The sequence below is a fragment of the Mytilus trossulus genome, chromosome 4, assembly GCF_036588685.1.
Source record: "Mytilus trossulus isolate FHL-02 chromosome 4, PNRI_Mtr1.1.1.hap1, whole genome shotgun sequence".
NCBI classification, from domain to species: domain Eukaryota; kingdom Metazoa; phylum Mollusca; class Bivalvia; order Mytilida; family Mytilidae; genus Mytilus; species Mytilus trossulus.
This window is the reverse complement of record NC_086376.1, coordinates 30,525,447-30,541,948: the sequence shown is the minus strand read 5'-3', so window position 1 is coordinate 30,541,948 and position 16,502 is coordinate 30,525,447. Positions and strand designations below refer to the sequence as shown.

At 33.0% G+C, this 16,502-nt stretch overlaps 1 protein-coding gene across 1 annotated transcript; it reads left to right on the top strand.

Annotated features, from left to right (window-relative positions):
• The first annotated feature begins 12,378 nt into the window (after positions 1–12,378).
• LOC134713849 (MIF-like protein mif-2) lies at positions 12,379–15,690 on the top strand. The gene is made up of 4 exons (XM_063575128.1): positions 12,379–12,498; positions 13,126–13,248; positions 14,940–15,112; positions 15,456–15,690. Exons 2-4 carry the CDS (start codon positions 13,141–13,143, stop codon positions 15,565–15,567), a joined length of 393 nt encoding a protein of 130 aa, XP_063431198.1. The 5' UTR covers positions 12,379–12,498; positions 13,126–13,140; the 3' UTR covers positions 15,568–15,690.
• The last annotated feature ends 812 nt before the right edge of the window (positions 15,691–16,502 follow it).

Here is a 16,502-nt window from a genome sequence, read left to right as displayed (position 1 = left end):
TGACATATTTTATTTGCTCAGTTTATGTCTACATGATGCCTATTCTTTATTGTATTTAGAAATATATATGTTACATAATGTTGAAAGTTATTTGTTTATTGTTTGTTTTATGAATTTGTATAAACATCATTTTTACATTGTCCCTAAAACTTTTTATTCCATATAATATTACACATATTACACAATGTCTTTTTCATCATTTATTTCCAAGTTGTAAAGAAACAATGTGTTCCTTTTTTGAAATTTCAAATGTACCATCATATACATAACATCAAAAAGAGATGATTTTTGTATGCCCCACCAACGATAGAAGAGGGGCATTATGTTTTCTGGTGTGTGCGTCCGTCTGTCCTGCTTCAGGTTAAAGTTTTTGGTCGAGGTAGTTTTTAATGAAGTTCTGTCTGTCCCGCTTCAGGTTAAAGTTTTTGGTCCAGGTAGTTTTGAATGAAGTTGAAATCCAATCAACCTGAAACTTAAAACACATGTTCCCTATGATATGATCTTTCTAATTTAATGCCAAATTAGAATTTTTATCCCCTTTTTATGGTCCACTGAACATTAAAAAATGATAGTGCATATCTTGTGTACTATGGACACATTCTTGTTATTGACTGTGGTGAAGATTGTTGCAGAATACAAAACATAGAAATGCTTATCCAATATTTAGTGTATAGAATTATTATGAGGTGTACATGTATTGTCTGGCAATTTCATCTCACCTTGACCTCAGTTTGATGATTGGGTGGTCGATGTAGTGTTTTTGTGGATAAAGTCTGTTTGTAGGAATCATTCAACCATACAGATAAACATTTGTTTATTATTTCTGGGATTAAATTTTTTGACTTGTTTACTGCATAGGAACTGGAATGATATGGGCCAGTAATGTTTTCACAGATGACTTTCTTGTGTGACTTTTATAAAGATGTTAATTTTATGACTATTGTCATCCTCCCAAAAGAAAATATACAAGCAGCTCCTAAATCAAATCGAGAATTGAAGTATGGAATATGTATGTCAAAGAGACAACAACCCGACCAAAGAGCCACGGATGGGTTTTCAACGCCATGTCATGCAAACTACAGGTTTTAGAATAAATGTGTTAATTTCCGATGCAAAAACTTTGAGTGAATCAATGTTAATATCAAAATATGCCATTCTAAATGACCCGACAACAGTATCGTAACTATCCCTTGTGAGTAAGTCTTTTTAAAGGTTTGATTAGCTTTTGAGGTGAATGCCGACATTTTCGTGCTTTGTAAAGAATATTACCATATACACGTTTGGATGTAAAATACCTGAACATATAAGAAGTCTGCATGTTGCTTTATATTTACTATTGAAATCCTTAGGCAGCAACCATTTGATTTTCTGGGGGGGGGGGGGGGGGGCTTTGGCTTTTTTTCTGTGCTAACTTTTTTAGCGACCAACAAAAAACATTTTTTTTCTTTCAATTTTAGCATTACATATATTGGCAGCTGAGGGTGAAACAAACAATTTTTTTTTCTCAGGGTCCAAAACAAATTATTTTTTTCACCAAAACCTGGAAACAAACTATTTTTTCCCAAAAAAACCATAGCCCCCCAGAAAATCAAATGGTTGCTACCTTTATACTCTGATCTGTATATGTTTTGATACGTACTGAATCCTACATAGGCTTTTTTAAAACAATTGAGAAGAGCACCGTTATTGGCGGTGTTCATGTAGACCAGTCTTAAAAGTGTCTCCTGAATCATCATGCAATCCCTTAACTGGTAACTGGTCCTGGTTGAATATTGTTTCTACAAAGAATTAGTACTTATATTGCGGTCTTACACTTAAAGCCTTTGTTTATTGTTTATTAATCCTTGCCTTTCAATTATATTGTTTGTTTCACAGATATCAAATGTTTTGGCTTTGATTGTTCTTCTTGGTCTGACTGAAGTACAAAATCGGGATAACGAATTGAAACTGAGGGAAACGCATTAAATATAAGAGGAAAACAACGACATAGCATAAAAATGTAACACAGAGAAACCGGACTAAGCATTAGACAAAGTCCAATGAGATTAACAAATATAACATCAAAACCAATTTGGGATACGTCTTATAGTAATGTGAATTCACACTCAACACACAAGAGAAAACAAACGACACAACAGAAACATAACTTTAAAATGTAACACACACATAAACCGTTCCTTGGCGTTCAATTGTAATCACCATTTGTCGGCCCAAAGTTGTTCCAAATCTAATTGCAGCTTTTATTGTCCTGTATAAAAAGGTATCGTCTGCACAGAGTCCAACGCGAGAGATGTTACGCTGTCTAAAAGGTAATTTATGAGATAAATAAACAAGATTGGACCGAAGGCGTTGTCACCAGGTACCCCAGAGTCAACTGTTGTACTCATTGATCTAGATGTTCGGAAGTTGGATAACCATTTGTGTGTTTTTCCTTTGATTCCGTATTGGTGTAGTAGCTTGTTGTGCGGTACTGTATCAAAAGCTTTAGAGAAGTCTAGTAATGCTTCGTCTATCTCATGTCCCTTTTCATGCTCTTGTTAGAAGTAATTGATGGTAGTAATGATTTGTGTTTTGCATGAATATCTTGATCGAAATCCACGATTCAGGTTGGTTAGGATTTTGTTTTTCTCCAGAAGTTTGAGGATGTGCCTGCATTTTGCTGGTGACGGATGTTGAAGATCTAAGTTCTAAGTAGCTTTGGATTTTCAAATTGTCGGAAATTATTCCTCAACATATTATCAAGATAGGAAATACAGAGAGCAATGTGTATGTCTTAAGCATACCTTAGATTTTACAGACAATGTTTTGTAGATTGGTATTAACCTAATCACGCGTTTTACTCGGCCAGAGGTTATATTCTTACTTTTACAAGTGTGGACACAGATGAGTGTGGATAGTGTGTTTGGATGTTTGACAGTGTCTTATGACAATAAAGTTCTATGTTTGTCCTATATGGTGTTAATAACTGTGTTGCATGGTGACAACCGATCTGAGCATTAGGAGTGTTATTTATTTGATATTTTTTTATGTTCAATACAGACATGGGGAGACAGTAATTACATTAGTTACCAAATGATTATGATAGAACATGTTCTACATCTTTGGTTTTGGATACATTTTGTAGCTGGGAGAGCAATTGTTAATTTCTGTCTCGATTTGGTCTCTTGTGGAGAATTGTCTCATTGGCAATCATACCTCATCTTTTTTTATATGTATTTGCTTACTATTGGTATGGTTTTATTTACATTACTTTGTGGTGGATCGTCAGTATCATTAGTAATTTTTTTTGTTAAAATGTCGAATTTCTTCCTCAGATTAGAATACATTTATTGGTTTTAATTAATGACAATGGCTTATGTCTGACTTGATTATTGGGGCTAAATAAGATAGGAAGTAAACCTCTGTGCTGATTTATATAAATTCTTTATATCTCCTCCAAAGCTGGTCGAAGCAAAGACAAATTTTGACCAATATAAAAATGATTTCACCAAAAGAGCCTTTGTGAGCATGCTTCAAAGACTCATAACTGCTCCAAAAGTAATCTGATCGAATTTGAAGCATGTCAAGCAGATATCATCAACATCTACTTAATAAGTCTTAATATGTCTAAATACCTAAAAAGCTATTTAGTACTCAAAAGGTATTTTTTCCTTTTCCTTTTTTGTTTTGTTATATGGATACAAATATAAGTGATACATGTACCAATACAGAATTTGTTGTGGTATGCAAGTGTAGTAATTAACATTTACTGTAACAATGTTAATTCACACAAATTAAGAAATCACAAATGAATGGAACAGATACTCCGCAGGGTGCTGCTTTATACCACTGCAGAGTTGGAAACCTGAACGGTTGGGGCTAGTATGGACACAACATTCAAGCTGGATACAGCTCTGAATTTGGATTGTGGTTAAACAACATAGGTTTCTGACACAGATTGAATGTGGTCCAAGGCCTAAATTAAAATAGTTTGTTTCCCCAATCCCGACCCTGCCAAGCCAGGTGTGGATAGGTAGGTAGGGAAATAATTTTATTTTTCCAAAAAGCTTGAATATTATCGGCAAGCCTGAAAATCCAAAATGAATGAAATAATATTTCACTTAGTTTTGACAATAAAATTTTATGAGTAGCACCAATTTTGAAGGGTCGGTCGGGATTGGGGAAACAAACAATATTTTATTTTAAGGCCTAAGAACTTCAACTTAAAAATTTTAAATTGGACATTTACCTATTTTGGTCCAATATCCAAAATCTAAATACATGGTTAAATTCAGAATATCATAGAACCCGAAGATTTCAATTTTTGATGAAATCAAATAATGTTTAATTCTAGACCCTTTAGACCTCCATGTGGACCAATTTGATAACCGGTCCCCAAATATTAAAAATCTAAATACACGGTTAGATTCGGCACATTAAAGAACCCCACATACATGTATTCAATTTTTGTTGAAATGAAACAAAGTTCAATTTTTGACCCTTTGGATCTTAATGTAGACCAATTTGAAAACGGGACAATACTGTGCAATTGAATATTCCTGGCTATTGGCAATACTGTGCAATTGAAAATTTCTTGCTATTGCGCAATATTGTGCAATTAGAGATTTCATGCTATTGTGCAATACTGTGCAATTGAACATTTCCTGCTATTGAACAATACTATGCAATTAAAGATTTCTTGCTATTGCAGAATACTGTGCAATTGAAAATTTCTTGCTATTGCACAATACTTAGTATAATAATTTTTGACCCCGATTGGGACCAACTTGAAAACTGGGCCCATAATCAAAAATCTAAGTACATGTTAAAACTCACCATATCAAAGAACCCCAAAAATTCAATTTTTGTTAAAATCAAGCTAAGTTTAATTTTGGACCCTTTGGACCTTAATGTAGATCAATTTAAGATTACAGGACCAAAAATTAAGAATCTTAACACGGTTAGATTTGGCATATCAAAGAAGAACAATAATTCATTTTTTTTATGAAAGCAAACAAAGTTTAATTTTGGCTCCTTATTCCTTGGAACCAAAACTCCCAAACATAATCCAAACCTTCCTTTTGTGGTCATATACCTTTATAGATTTCTATTAACTTATGCTAGAGGTATTATTCAAAAAACCAAGAAAAATGCTTATTTGGGACCTGTTTTTGGTTTCTTAATCCTACACTGTTGGGACTAAACTACCAAAATCTATTCCAACCCTCCTTGTGTGGCCATAGACCTTATGTTAAAATATCATTGATTTCTGTTTACTAATACTGGAGTTATCGAGCAAAAACCAAGAACAATGCTCATTTGGGCCCTTATTCCTAAACTGTTGAGACCAAAATACCCAAAATCAATCCCAGCCTTCCTCTCATGGTCATAAACCTTGTGTCTAAATTTCATATATTTCTATTGACTTTTGCTTAAGTTAGAGTGCGAAAACCAAATGTCTTTGGATGAAGACGATGATGCCAACGTGATACTAATCTACAACCAAAAAGTTTTCAATTTTTGCGGTCGTATAAGAATGATCTCAAATCAAATTTCAAATGGAGTTTGCAACAATAATTATTCAACTACTCATTTTAATAAAACATAAAGTATTAAAATATAAATTTCATTCAGTCATGGTGATGATGCCCCCGCTAGTATATAACGTTAAAAAGGTACATAAAGTGAAGCTGCCAAAAATTGAACTTAAACTGAGTTTAGAGGTAATAAGCAATATACACATTTCACTAAATTTAGTTGAGACAAACTTGAGAAATTTTTCCATTTGTTAAAGGGCATAACTCTAGAATGATAATCAAAGTGCTTGTAATCACTGAATGGCTACCGGTATTAAAGACTGCTTAAATTTATCAGTTGGTAATGAAGTGAATTTTGCATTGTATATTGTATATACATGTATATAGCATTATTTTAAGTTGATTCAACTACTATTCTGGACAGAGAAATCTAAACTCCAATTTTTAAAGAAGATTTCATAAAGCATGGGTTTTAGGTAGTGTTGTCAAGTCGTACACTTTTGCCTAACCGGTTACTCGTATAATCATTCGAACGATTAACCGGTTAACCGGCAGTCGAAGGCCTTATCAATAGTACCCTACACATAGATATAAGAAGATCTGGTATGACAGTCAATTTGACTACCTTCCATTCAAATCACACATTTACGTTTTTATAATACGATGAATCGAAGTTTGTCCTTCCATATTATAAGGCTTATCTGTGAAGATTCCTGTCGAAGATTGGCTTTTAATAATCAAATACACAGTATTAATTATGGCGTTTATACTAACTTCAGATTGAAAAATTAAAAAAAAGTCTTGATCTCGTAGAATTGAATGTCTGAAATCGATGATTCTTTGTTTTCCCTTGCTGTCTCCGAAAATAATCTGGAGTGTTTTAATTCAAATTGATGAATCCTGATACTCGTACTATCAAGTATACATTGATTACATTCACGTTGGATTTTTACAGTTTTGAGGTTAGCTTTTCGTTTAAAATATGACACAAACATTCACGACGGAGATTGCACATTTAAGATGTAGGTCTACACTATATTACTTATAATAGACCAAAAAGGAAATAATAAAGTAAATCTTAAAATTTAATCGTATTACTGATTTAAAGTAACTGTTAAAAAAACATGTAACTAATTATTTTGTCTTAAGATCTTGCCCCTAGCTAAGAGACAAGTTATTTTTTTTATTTTTGGATTAATAGCAATCAATATACTGGATAATTGATCCGTCAAATTAATTATCAGGACGACAATTTTTAAAAGAAAACATAACTATCTAATGATTCCAATACAAATTTATATCAAATCTATTAAAATAAAAAAAAAGTCCGGTTAACCGGTTAGCGTTTTTGGTATTCGGTATTTCGAACGGTTAACCGGTTAACCGTTGACAACACTAGTTTTAGGTAATTCAACAACCATTCTGGACAAAGAAACAACTCCTATTTATTGTCTGGAATCTACAAAAATGTTTGTTTTTGGCCCTTAATTCCTAGACTGTTTGCCCCATAACCCACAAAATAGACCTCAACCTTCTACTTATGGTATTCAATATTATGGTACAATTTCAGAACAATTGAAATACTTCTACACGACTTTTTGTACAGACACTAGATGAATGCTCGTTTTGGTCACCTTTGGAACCCTTATTCCTAAACCTTAGGGACTATATATATAAACCCCCCAAAACAATCCCAAGCTTCCTTTTATGATTATAAATATTACTGTGGATTCATTATTATTCTTTGGATACCAATTTTCATGGCTTTCGTGGGTAGAGTCTAACCACGAAATTAAATGTTCAACGATTAACAAATTTTCTATAGGCTTGTATGCAGACTTCGGCAAAACCACGAAATTAAGTATCCACGAAAATGCAAATTTGCTTTAATCCACGACAATTTGTACCCACGAAAATAAATGAATCCACAGTATGTTATAATCTTAAGGCTTCCTTTTTACTTATACTGAAGTTATTATCTGGAAACCATCCGTCTTGAGAAGACGATGACAGGATACCTACATGTATTTCAACTGCAAAAATTTCTGTGGTTGTTTAAAAATTTCAAACATGTACGTACAATGAAATATTGTTTTAGAAATTGATAAGCCTAGATATGCTTTATAATTTTTCCCCGCAAAGTTGAAGGACCATTTACACTCAGAACCGAGTCATCAGTAGGCAGCTAGTACAGATGTATTAAAACAATCTAGCATCATATTGCGTAGTGGTAGTAGCATTCTCGGGTAAATTTGTTCTTTTTTTTTCATAATATGTTTGGTTCAAATCAAAATAGAATGCTTTTATCTCCCAAATACTTACATTGTAAATAGAGGTGATACTACTTTGACAAATCCTTGTACATGAGAGTTTTCTGTCAATTCTTTATTTCACAAAGAATGATTTGCATAACAATGAACTGAGCTCAAAGCAAAGTATTCAATAATACACTTAGACAAAGAGCTAAATTCAGTGATATACTTTGTACTACAGGTCCTTCATTAACATCCATCGACCAAAACCACATCTCAAAAACATTCCATACTACATGGTTGGATTCAGAAGTCCTGAAAAAGACATGATTTTTTTTATCATATTTTAAGTATATATACACAGGTTAAAACTTTCTTGTGGTATAATCATTTCGTATCTAGCAACTATCAATTTGCTTCATGCACATATTGATATGTGTTGAGTTTACCTCTGTTGGAAATAAGAACACACAAACCTCCACCTAATTTTAGTCAACGGACAAAACATTCAAAACTTCAAAATATTATCTAAGACTTGTCAGTGTCTATTTACCATTGCCACTGAATCAGTGATATATGTACACATAATTATGTACATGCAAGACTAAAATTATAAAGTACATATTCAGTCTTTACCATACCGGTATCTTCATTCCCAAAGTCATTTTCAAATCTGACTTCATGGTAAAATAAAATTCCATATACATTGTATATCTACAACCAATAAAAAGGTAATATCCCTCTAATAGACTAGCATTTAAATCACAGTTTTCAAAAATGGAAGCTAAATCACCGTGGAACCTAGAACTAAAAAAATCGAAACAATATATCTTAAATATTTCAAATGCATGTACATGAAATAATATTAATCTCTAAAATTCACCATATTGTTCCCTTTTTATCTTCTGTTCAATACTGTATATCCAGTGGTGGATCCAGAAATTTTCTAAAGTGGGGGCCCACTGACTGACCTAAGAGGGCACTCGCTCCAGTCACGATTCAGTGATTCCCTATATAAGCAACCAATTTTTTTCTCAAAAAGCAGCCCCCCCCCCTAAATCCACCTCTAGATGTCTTTCAATTACATTCAGTTTAGTGTGGGTTGATGTTTGATTATTGTACATGTTATATTACAATGAGCAAAGCCCATACCGCAGTCAGCTATAAAAGGCCCTGATAAGACAATGTAAAACAATTCAAACGAGAAAACTAACATGTCTGTTTAAGGTTACATCATCAAAATATGTAGGGTAGGTAGGTAGGTCGGTATTTTCTTTTTATTATTTTGTCCATTTTATTTTATGCGCCATGATTTTGAATTGTGTGGTCCGTCTTGCATGGTCCGAGTTGTCCATGGGGCGAGAGTTCCCCTATTTATAATGATTGGATTATTTCTTACGACGGCAATAAAATGGCTTAGGGTGGGTGCTCAAAATAGGATCGGTCAGGTACCCGTAAACAAACATATATTTTTTTGGCCTTACCGAGAGCACCATTGAAATATATACAAATCAAGGATCGGATACGCATCAACTATGTAAGACCTAATTTCAACACCCCTAAACAGTGAATATTTTTATCGCAAACAGTAGAATTTTATTACATAATCTGAAAGATGAAACCTTGACCTTCACAGGAAAAATACTCCCATTGCTGCGAAAAAATCTTTTAAAAAAGTATCAGTTCAATATGTAAAGCCATTATTATAGCATTTTTTCAACTAAAATAGAATTTTCAGCTAAATGATAGCATCAAAGGTATACACCTTGCAACTTAAAAGTAGCAAAAAGTGTTGTTTTAATTTTAAATGTACATGTACTAAATAAAAGATATCATTTAAATCTATTTGTTTTAAGTTTTGAAAAACTACAAAATCCCAATTTGTGACTAAACCTTGCAATTTGAATTTTCTACTAAAAAAAGTGATATAAAAATCACTTATTTTAGTAAGTCCCCTGCATGACTGAACATGGCAATTTATGAGCTGCCATTTTATCACACCAAAACAGACAGATAAACAAAAAAAATGACAATTGAAGGATACGTTTCTGTAAAATATGATAAAATCATGTTTTTAAATAAATGAATAATACCACATAGATACACCAAAATTTAAAGCACATTTACAGGAGGGATATATACACAATCATTGCTAAACTATATCAGTTCATAGCAGGCGAAAGACAGAATTCGCGAATACACGGTTTCCGCTGTTAATGCCAGTGTTATCATGACTGACATTAGGGGATGAAATGCATGTAGATGTCTACAAACAGCTGATAAAGTCTATTCAATAGTAACTTCTTTGTTCGTTGAAATGTGTGGGATTGTGCAGCACGTGTCATCATGTGTCCCTTCGCGGCCTTCAGTTTAGATTATAGACTAGAGAAGAGACTAAATGCGTACAAACCTGATGTCAAATGAAGATATACGGAATTTAAATAACGTTGGTCCTTTAAATGTACGAAACAGAAACACATATGACAATTGTTCACATAAAATAGATAGTAAAATGTTCCCAATGAACGTCCATTGAAATTAAGTCTCTGATGAATATTTCCCGCGCAAATGTCATGGAATAGACCAAAACGAATTTTAGGTGTGTGTTGTCATTAAAACATTCGGGTCAATGAACACAGTTAGATTAAATATATAAATATGTTAACTATATTTATATTGGTTTTTCAGGAAAGTGACTTTGTCAGATTTTTTTTGTGGCAAACAACGGTAAATAGCCTATATCATCTTGGCATGACATATGAAAACCCTTGTGTGTATGGAATAGTCCATGGAATTGTCCAAACCGATACAGGTGAAATACGTAGAATAAAATTGCTGTGTATATTGTGGACACAGCAATAAAATCAGATTTAAGGTCCTTATGAGCCCGTAGTAAAGTAAAAAAAACTGTAAAAAGCCTTATTTAATAAAATTTGCTCGATTAACCTTGAAGTGAAGACTAATAAAAATTTGCGTGTATAGTGAACCCCCTAAATAAAATAATACTGTGTTCTAGACCACTTCCCCTTTCGGTGATCTACAGAAATGATTTTTTACTATATAGTATGTTAATCATATAAATAAAAGTCCCTTCTCGTTGTCTATTAATATTTTTGAAAAATCAGATAATGTTGCTGTATTATTTATTTTAGATATATCCAAAAATTATCTCCATCATAGCTTTTTAAAGGTTCAAGTCCAATGATAAAACACTTAGTTATATCAAGTGGCTAGCACAGATGAATTTATTATAGGCTATATGGTCCGAGACCACCATTGTCGTCCCTTGATTGAACACCAAATATAGTCCCTAGTGTTGACAGTGGGTTACTTGCCATTAATTTTTATACCCCTTCCAAATTTATTTCTCCATGTTCAATGCCTCAAATTGCAAGAAGGGGGATGAAATTACACTGTTAAAAAATTTGGGTCCAGAATTTTAAAGGAAAGTAGTGATTTGGTCCAGCTGAAAAAGGTTGAAAATGAGCACTGCGGAAGCTGTCAAAAGATTTCAAGACGCCCTAAACATAAAATTGTCCATATTTTGAGTTAGAGGCGATGAAGTTTTCTATAAATTGGATATAATTTGTCCCAAAAGTAGTACAACACACTGTAAAAGTTTCTTTGAGAAAGCGCAGGTGGGATTTTTTTTATTTTCATTTATGTTCTAAAAGAAATGCACTACGAATTAATTGTGTTCTCGGACCATATATCTTCATGTTATAAAGCTGATACTATAAGTATAAAGGTAGTGGAGGATGAAGTTTAAGGACTTTGTTATCCATGTGAACTTGTTCTTGAATAGATATATACTAAATTTAGTCCTGGTATCTATGATGAGTTTATTTATTACTACAAAGATGCTTCTGGTGATTGACTCGAAGGAAAGTACATTAATCAATTTAAAGAGTGCGAATTGTCAAAAATGTCAACGCGATTTGATTTAAAAACAGCCAAGGAAAAAGTTAAATCACAAATAATACTGAACTCCGTGGAAAATTCAAAACCGAAATTCCCTCATCAAATAGCAAAATCTAAAACACAAATACATGACACGAATGGACAACAACTGTCATATTCCTGACTCGTGTACAAAATGGTGGATGAAACCTGGTTTTATAGCTTTAAACCAATCACTTGTATGACAGTCGCATCAAATTCCATTAATTTGAAAACGATGCGTGAATAAAATAAACAGACCTAATGGGTAACAATGTCAAAATAGGGGTACAGCATTCAATACCGCGTCACAATCTTTATAATCAGAACAAAAACAAACAAATATTTAACAAAGAAGCACAAAAAAGCAAACATCACATTTAACAACAACGTTCATTGCTTACTTATTAAGAAACGATTACCCTATATGTTTATGTGTGTACCTATTTTATATTGAGCCAACCTGTTCAAAATTTCAAAATAGGCTTTGGTGAGCTCATGATTTAACCTGATTATATATTATCTACTCACAATTAAATATTCTCTTCTTGCATGTCATTTGGCATGAATTCAGGTGTTTTGTGTTGGCATTATAAAACATGTTTTACCATCATAATTCTTATAGGGTTAAACTGGTCCACATTTCATGGAGGCCATGATACTCAAAATCATAATGGTTGCCTGTGTGACCATAATATCTTAAAACTGCAAAGTTAACTTGAACGACGTATAATAATGACCATGATGTTATCTTATCAAAGTCATTCGGTCATCTGTCTTACATTGTAAAGGTAAGTTAACACTTTACATGTAAATAATTTTTGCTTATTCTGAAGTCTAGACACTCAAGAAAAGAGTGTCATACTGTAACTTTTTGTCTGAATTTTCTGCGTCACTGGTTGGTCTTGTGTGGACGAAACGCACGTCTTGCGTATTAAATTTTTTGTTAGCTAATATTCGTGTGTTTCTCTGTCCTATATGTTCTGTCATTTATTTGTACTGTAGTCCTAGCATGTAATGATGTCATTTTAATGTTATATTTAACATTTCCATATTAGCGGGAGGTTTGGCATGCCACAAAACCAGGTTCAACCCACAACTCTTTTTTTTTATTAAAATGTCCCGTACCAAGTCAGGAAAATGGTCATTGTTATATTATGGTTCAATTCTGTGTGTGTTACATTTTAATGTTGTGTTTCTAGATCAGTTGTGTCGTAGTTCTCTTATATTTGATGTGTTTCCCTCAGTTTTACTTTGTAACCCGGATTTGTTTTTTTCTCAATCGATTTATGAATTACGAACAGCGGTATACTATTGTTGCCTTCATTTAGTCAAACATTGTCGGCTTGTTTGTAAATCTGTGGCAAGTAATAAACACCTCATCAGTCTTCTGTCAAAAGAATATATATATCTTACAGTGAACAGTTATCATCATGCCAAAAATAATCATACACACAAACTTAAAAGATGAGGATATTCCTGCTGGGTTTGAACATACTGTGGCAGTAAAGGTATCCGAGGTTGTGAACTATTCAACAGAGGTAATATTAATGTATATTTGTTTATTAGGACAATATCGAGACAACAGTAAAACAATGTCAGAGACATCTTCAGATGCATTCGTCCACTTTACTTTCTATACAATATGTCGATTCTGCTGCCATCAAAGCACGCATTGAATTCGGATACTGTGAATTTTTTTTTTCATGGGTATGAATTTTCATGAATAAAGGGAAACATGTATGATCGTTGATATTTAATTTCGTGGTTCAGCTAAGATCGTTTAAAAAATCTGCCATTCATAGAACATTTTATTTAATTGATGATACGATCCTAATTCCACCATAACGTGCACATGTGAATAAAAAGACTTGATAGAAATCATGTTTTCGTGATTCTAGCAAAACATAAGCTATTCAAAGTTTTGAGTTCTTCTTATACCTTAAGTAGACGGTAATTCATCGACATATTCAACAATGTGGTATTCACCTCAAATAGACGGTAATACATTTGTTCATTCAACACTTTAAGATTCACCTCAGCGAGACAGCAATCAATCTACACATTTAATAATGTTGAATATTCCTAAATGAGACCACAATCTTAACATTAAACAGAACGATAAAAAGCACTCGTCTATCAGAGGACTATGATTTGAATTCCGACAGAGCTTCGACTAGTAAAGTTATTTCTGGACGGATTATTAAGTCAAAAGTTCTTGATGTATATAGCATTATTTGGTGAAAACTAGTTCTATTGTTTAGCTTTTTTAGCTCACCTGGCATAAAAGGCCCAGTGAGCTTTTCCTACACTTTGCGTCCGGCGTCCTGCGTCGTCCTGCGTCCGTCGTCGCCCTGCGTCGTTAACTTTTACAAAAATCTTCTCCACTGAAACTACTGAGCCAAATTAAACCAAACTTGGCCACAATCATCATTGGGGTATCTAGTTTAAAAAATGTATCCGGTGATCTGGCAAACCAACCAGGATAACCGACATGGCTAAAAATAGAGCATAGGGTAAAATACAGTTTTTGACTTATAACTCAAAAACCAAAGCATTTAGAGCAGGTACAATTGTTTATCAGGTCAAGATCTATCTGCCCTAAAATATTAAGATGAATCGGACAACCCGTTATTGGGTTGCTGTCCCTGAACTGGTAATTTTAAAGAAATTTAGCTGTTTTTGGTAATTATCGACTTGAACATTATTATAGCTAGAGATAAACTGTTAACAGCAATAATGTTCATCAAAGTAAAATTTACAAATGGGTCAACATTTGGAAATAGTCAATTGACCCCCTAAGGAGTTATTGTCCTTTATAGTCAATTTTCATAAAATTTGTAAATTTCAACTAACATTTTACACTGAAACTACTGGGCCAAGTTCATTATAGATAGAGATACTTGTAAGCAGGATGTTCATTAAAGTAAGATGTACAAACACATCACCAAAACACAATTTTTTCATGAATCCATCTGCTTCCTTTGCTTAATATCCACGTAGACCAAGGTGAGCGACACAGGCTCTTTAGAGCCTCTAGTTATTTCTCATTTTAAAGGTCCAAGTAAATCTGCTATTACCAATATTAGATTAGAATTTAAACATTAATAAAACGAGGAATCAACCCTCTACAAAAGACCATAAAATAAAACAAGACAAAAACCCACGTTGGAACTTTATCTTCATGTGAAATTTGAAACGAACATTAGCTCTAAACTATTGATATTTTCAGTGCATATACGTTAGTATCACCAGAGGAGATAGAATGAGCCACAACGGTAGTAGTGATCCCATGGCATTTATAGATATGATGACTTGTGCCAGGTTCAATGAGAAAAACAATCCAGGATATTCTCGTCAGTTCCTGAAGTTTTTCTGCAAAGAACTAAAACTGCCTGTGTCTAGGTATTTATGCTTGATGATATTTTGGTAATGATAAAAAAAAATGGAAAACAAAATAGATCTGGATGACGACAGGAAGATCAATTGTATTGGTCGATTAGAAAACAAGATAACAACCAAGTTATATCTTGGTATTAATATAGTATCTTCTATCTAGTTAGGGGTTAGATATATATTTTTTTATTATGTATTCTTATTACTTTTCTGTTTGAGAGCAAAGTATAAATGCTGTACACTTTTGATGTACAGGGCAAAGTCATAAAAAAGCATATGTTTAAAAGTAATCGATCGCGATGTCACAATCATGTTGTGTGCAGATAGAATACTTTGTACCTATCTATTCCAGAGTGTTGATACAATATCATGATGCTCAAATACATGATTTTGGATGTATACGACAACCACCAGAGTATAAAGTTCCAGAAGCTTTCCATGATAGTACAACCTACAAACCATAAGTCAGTATATCCACATAAGAACTATAACGATTCTAGACGGTAGTGATCTACAAAGCATTAGCAATAAAATAACATTTCACATACACTATCGATTTTAAAAAGTAAAATAACATAACTTACTAACGTATTGTTTTATGTAAAATCGCATATAAATACCAGCCTTATTATCTAATACGCATACGGATGTTCCGTCAACCGAGACTCTTCTGTGGTGCTCGCACCAAAAAGGTTGGAATGTCAAACCAATTATTTTGTTGAAGAACATTAAAAACCAGATTTTCCCAAAAGTTTTGCCAAATCTGGCCAATGCTATCTTTGTCTTAGTGACGACAACTTTTAAACATTTAATGGGTTCATATTTAAAAGATAAATAAACAGATGACGTCCTAAACATGTTAGTTCATGTGAGCACAGAAGTTCTCTTTGCTGGTTGGTGATACCCTCGGTTAATATACGTTCATAAGCAGTTTCATCGATCATAATTTGTGTAAAAACTCTTCAAATATACAAGACTTATTACATATTACACCAGTGTACGTTTCGTAAACACAAGATTCATCAATGGCATTCTGATAAAAAATAAATAAGCGTCATACCAAATCTGTTGCGTTGTTCAACAGCATTAAACACTAAATAGTTGAACAAAATGTTGCTCTGGTCATCTATTGAGATAGAAATACCTAAATATTAGAAATACCTAAATATTAGAAATACCTAAATATTTAGAAATATCTTAAATTTCAATAAGCAATCATTTCCGAAAATTACAATGACTTTGTTTATTTCTGTAAGCACAGCAGTGCCGACTATTGTGCTGTTGATATCATAGGGGACGAAACACTTGAATAAATGAGAAATTATACTCACTTAAAATTTCCATCGTTTACAATGTTTGTTAAACTATAATTTGGAAAGGAATGGATGTGATATTATTT

Excerpts from the sequence above, each read along its gene's own strand:
- LOC134713849 (XM_063575128.1), top strand. The coding sequence starts at position 13,141 with ATGCCAAAAATAATCATACACACAAACTTAAAAGATGAGGATATTCCT. Across the intron at positions 13,249-14,939 it reads TTGTGAACTATTCAACAGAG|TGCATATACGTTAGTATCAC; the intron begins GTAATATTAATG and ends TGATATTTTCAG. Across the intron at positions 15,113-15,455 it reads CTAAAACTGCCTGTGTCTAG|AGTGTTGATACAATATCATG; the intron begins GTATTTATGCTT and ends TATCTATTCCAG.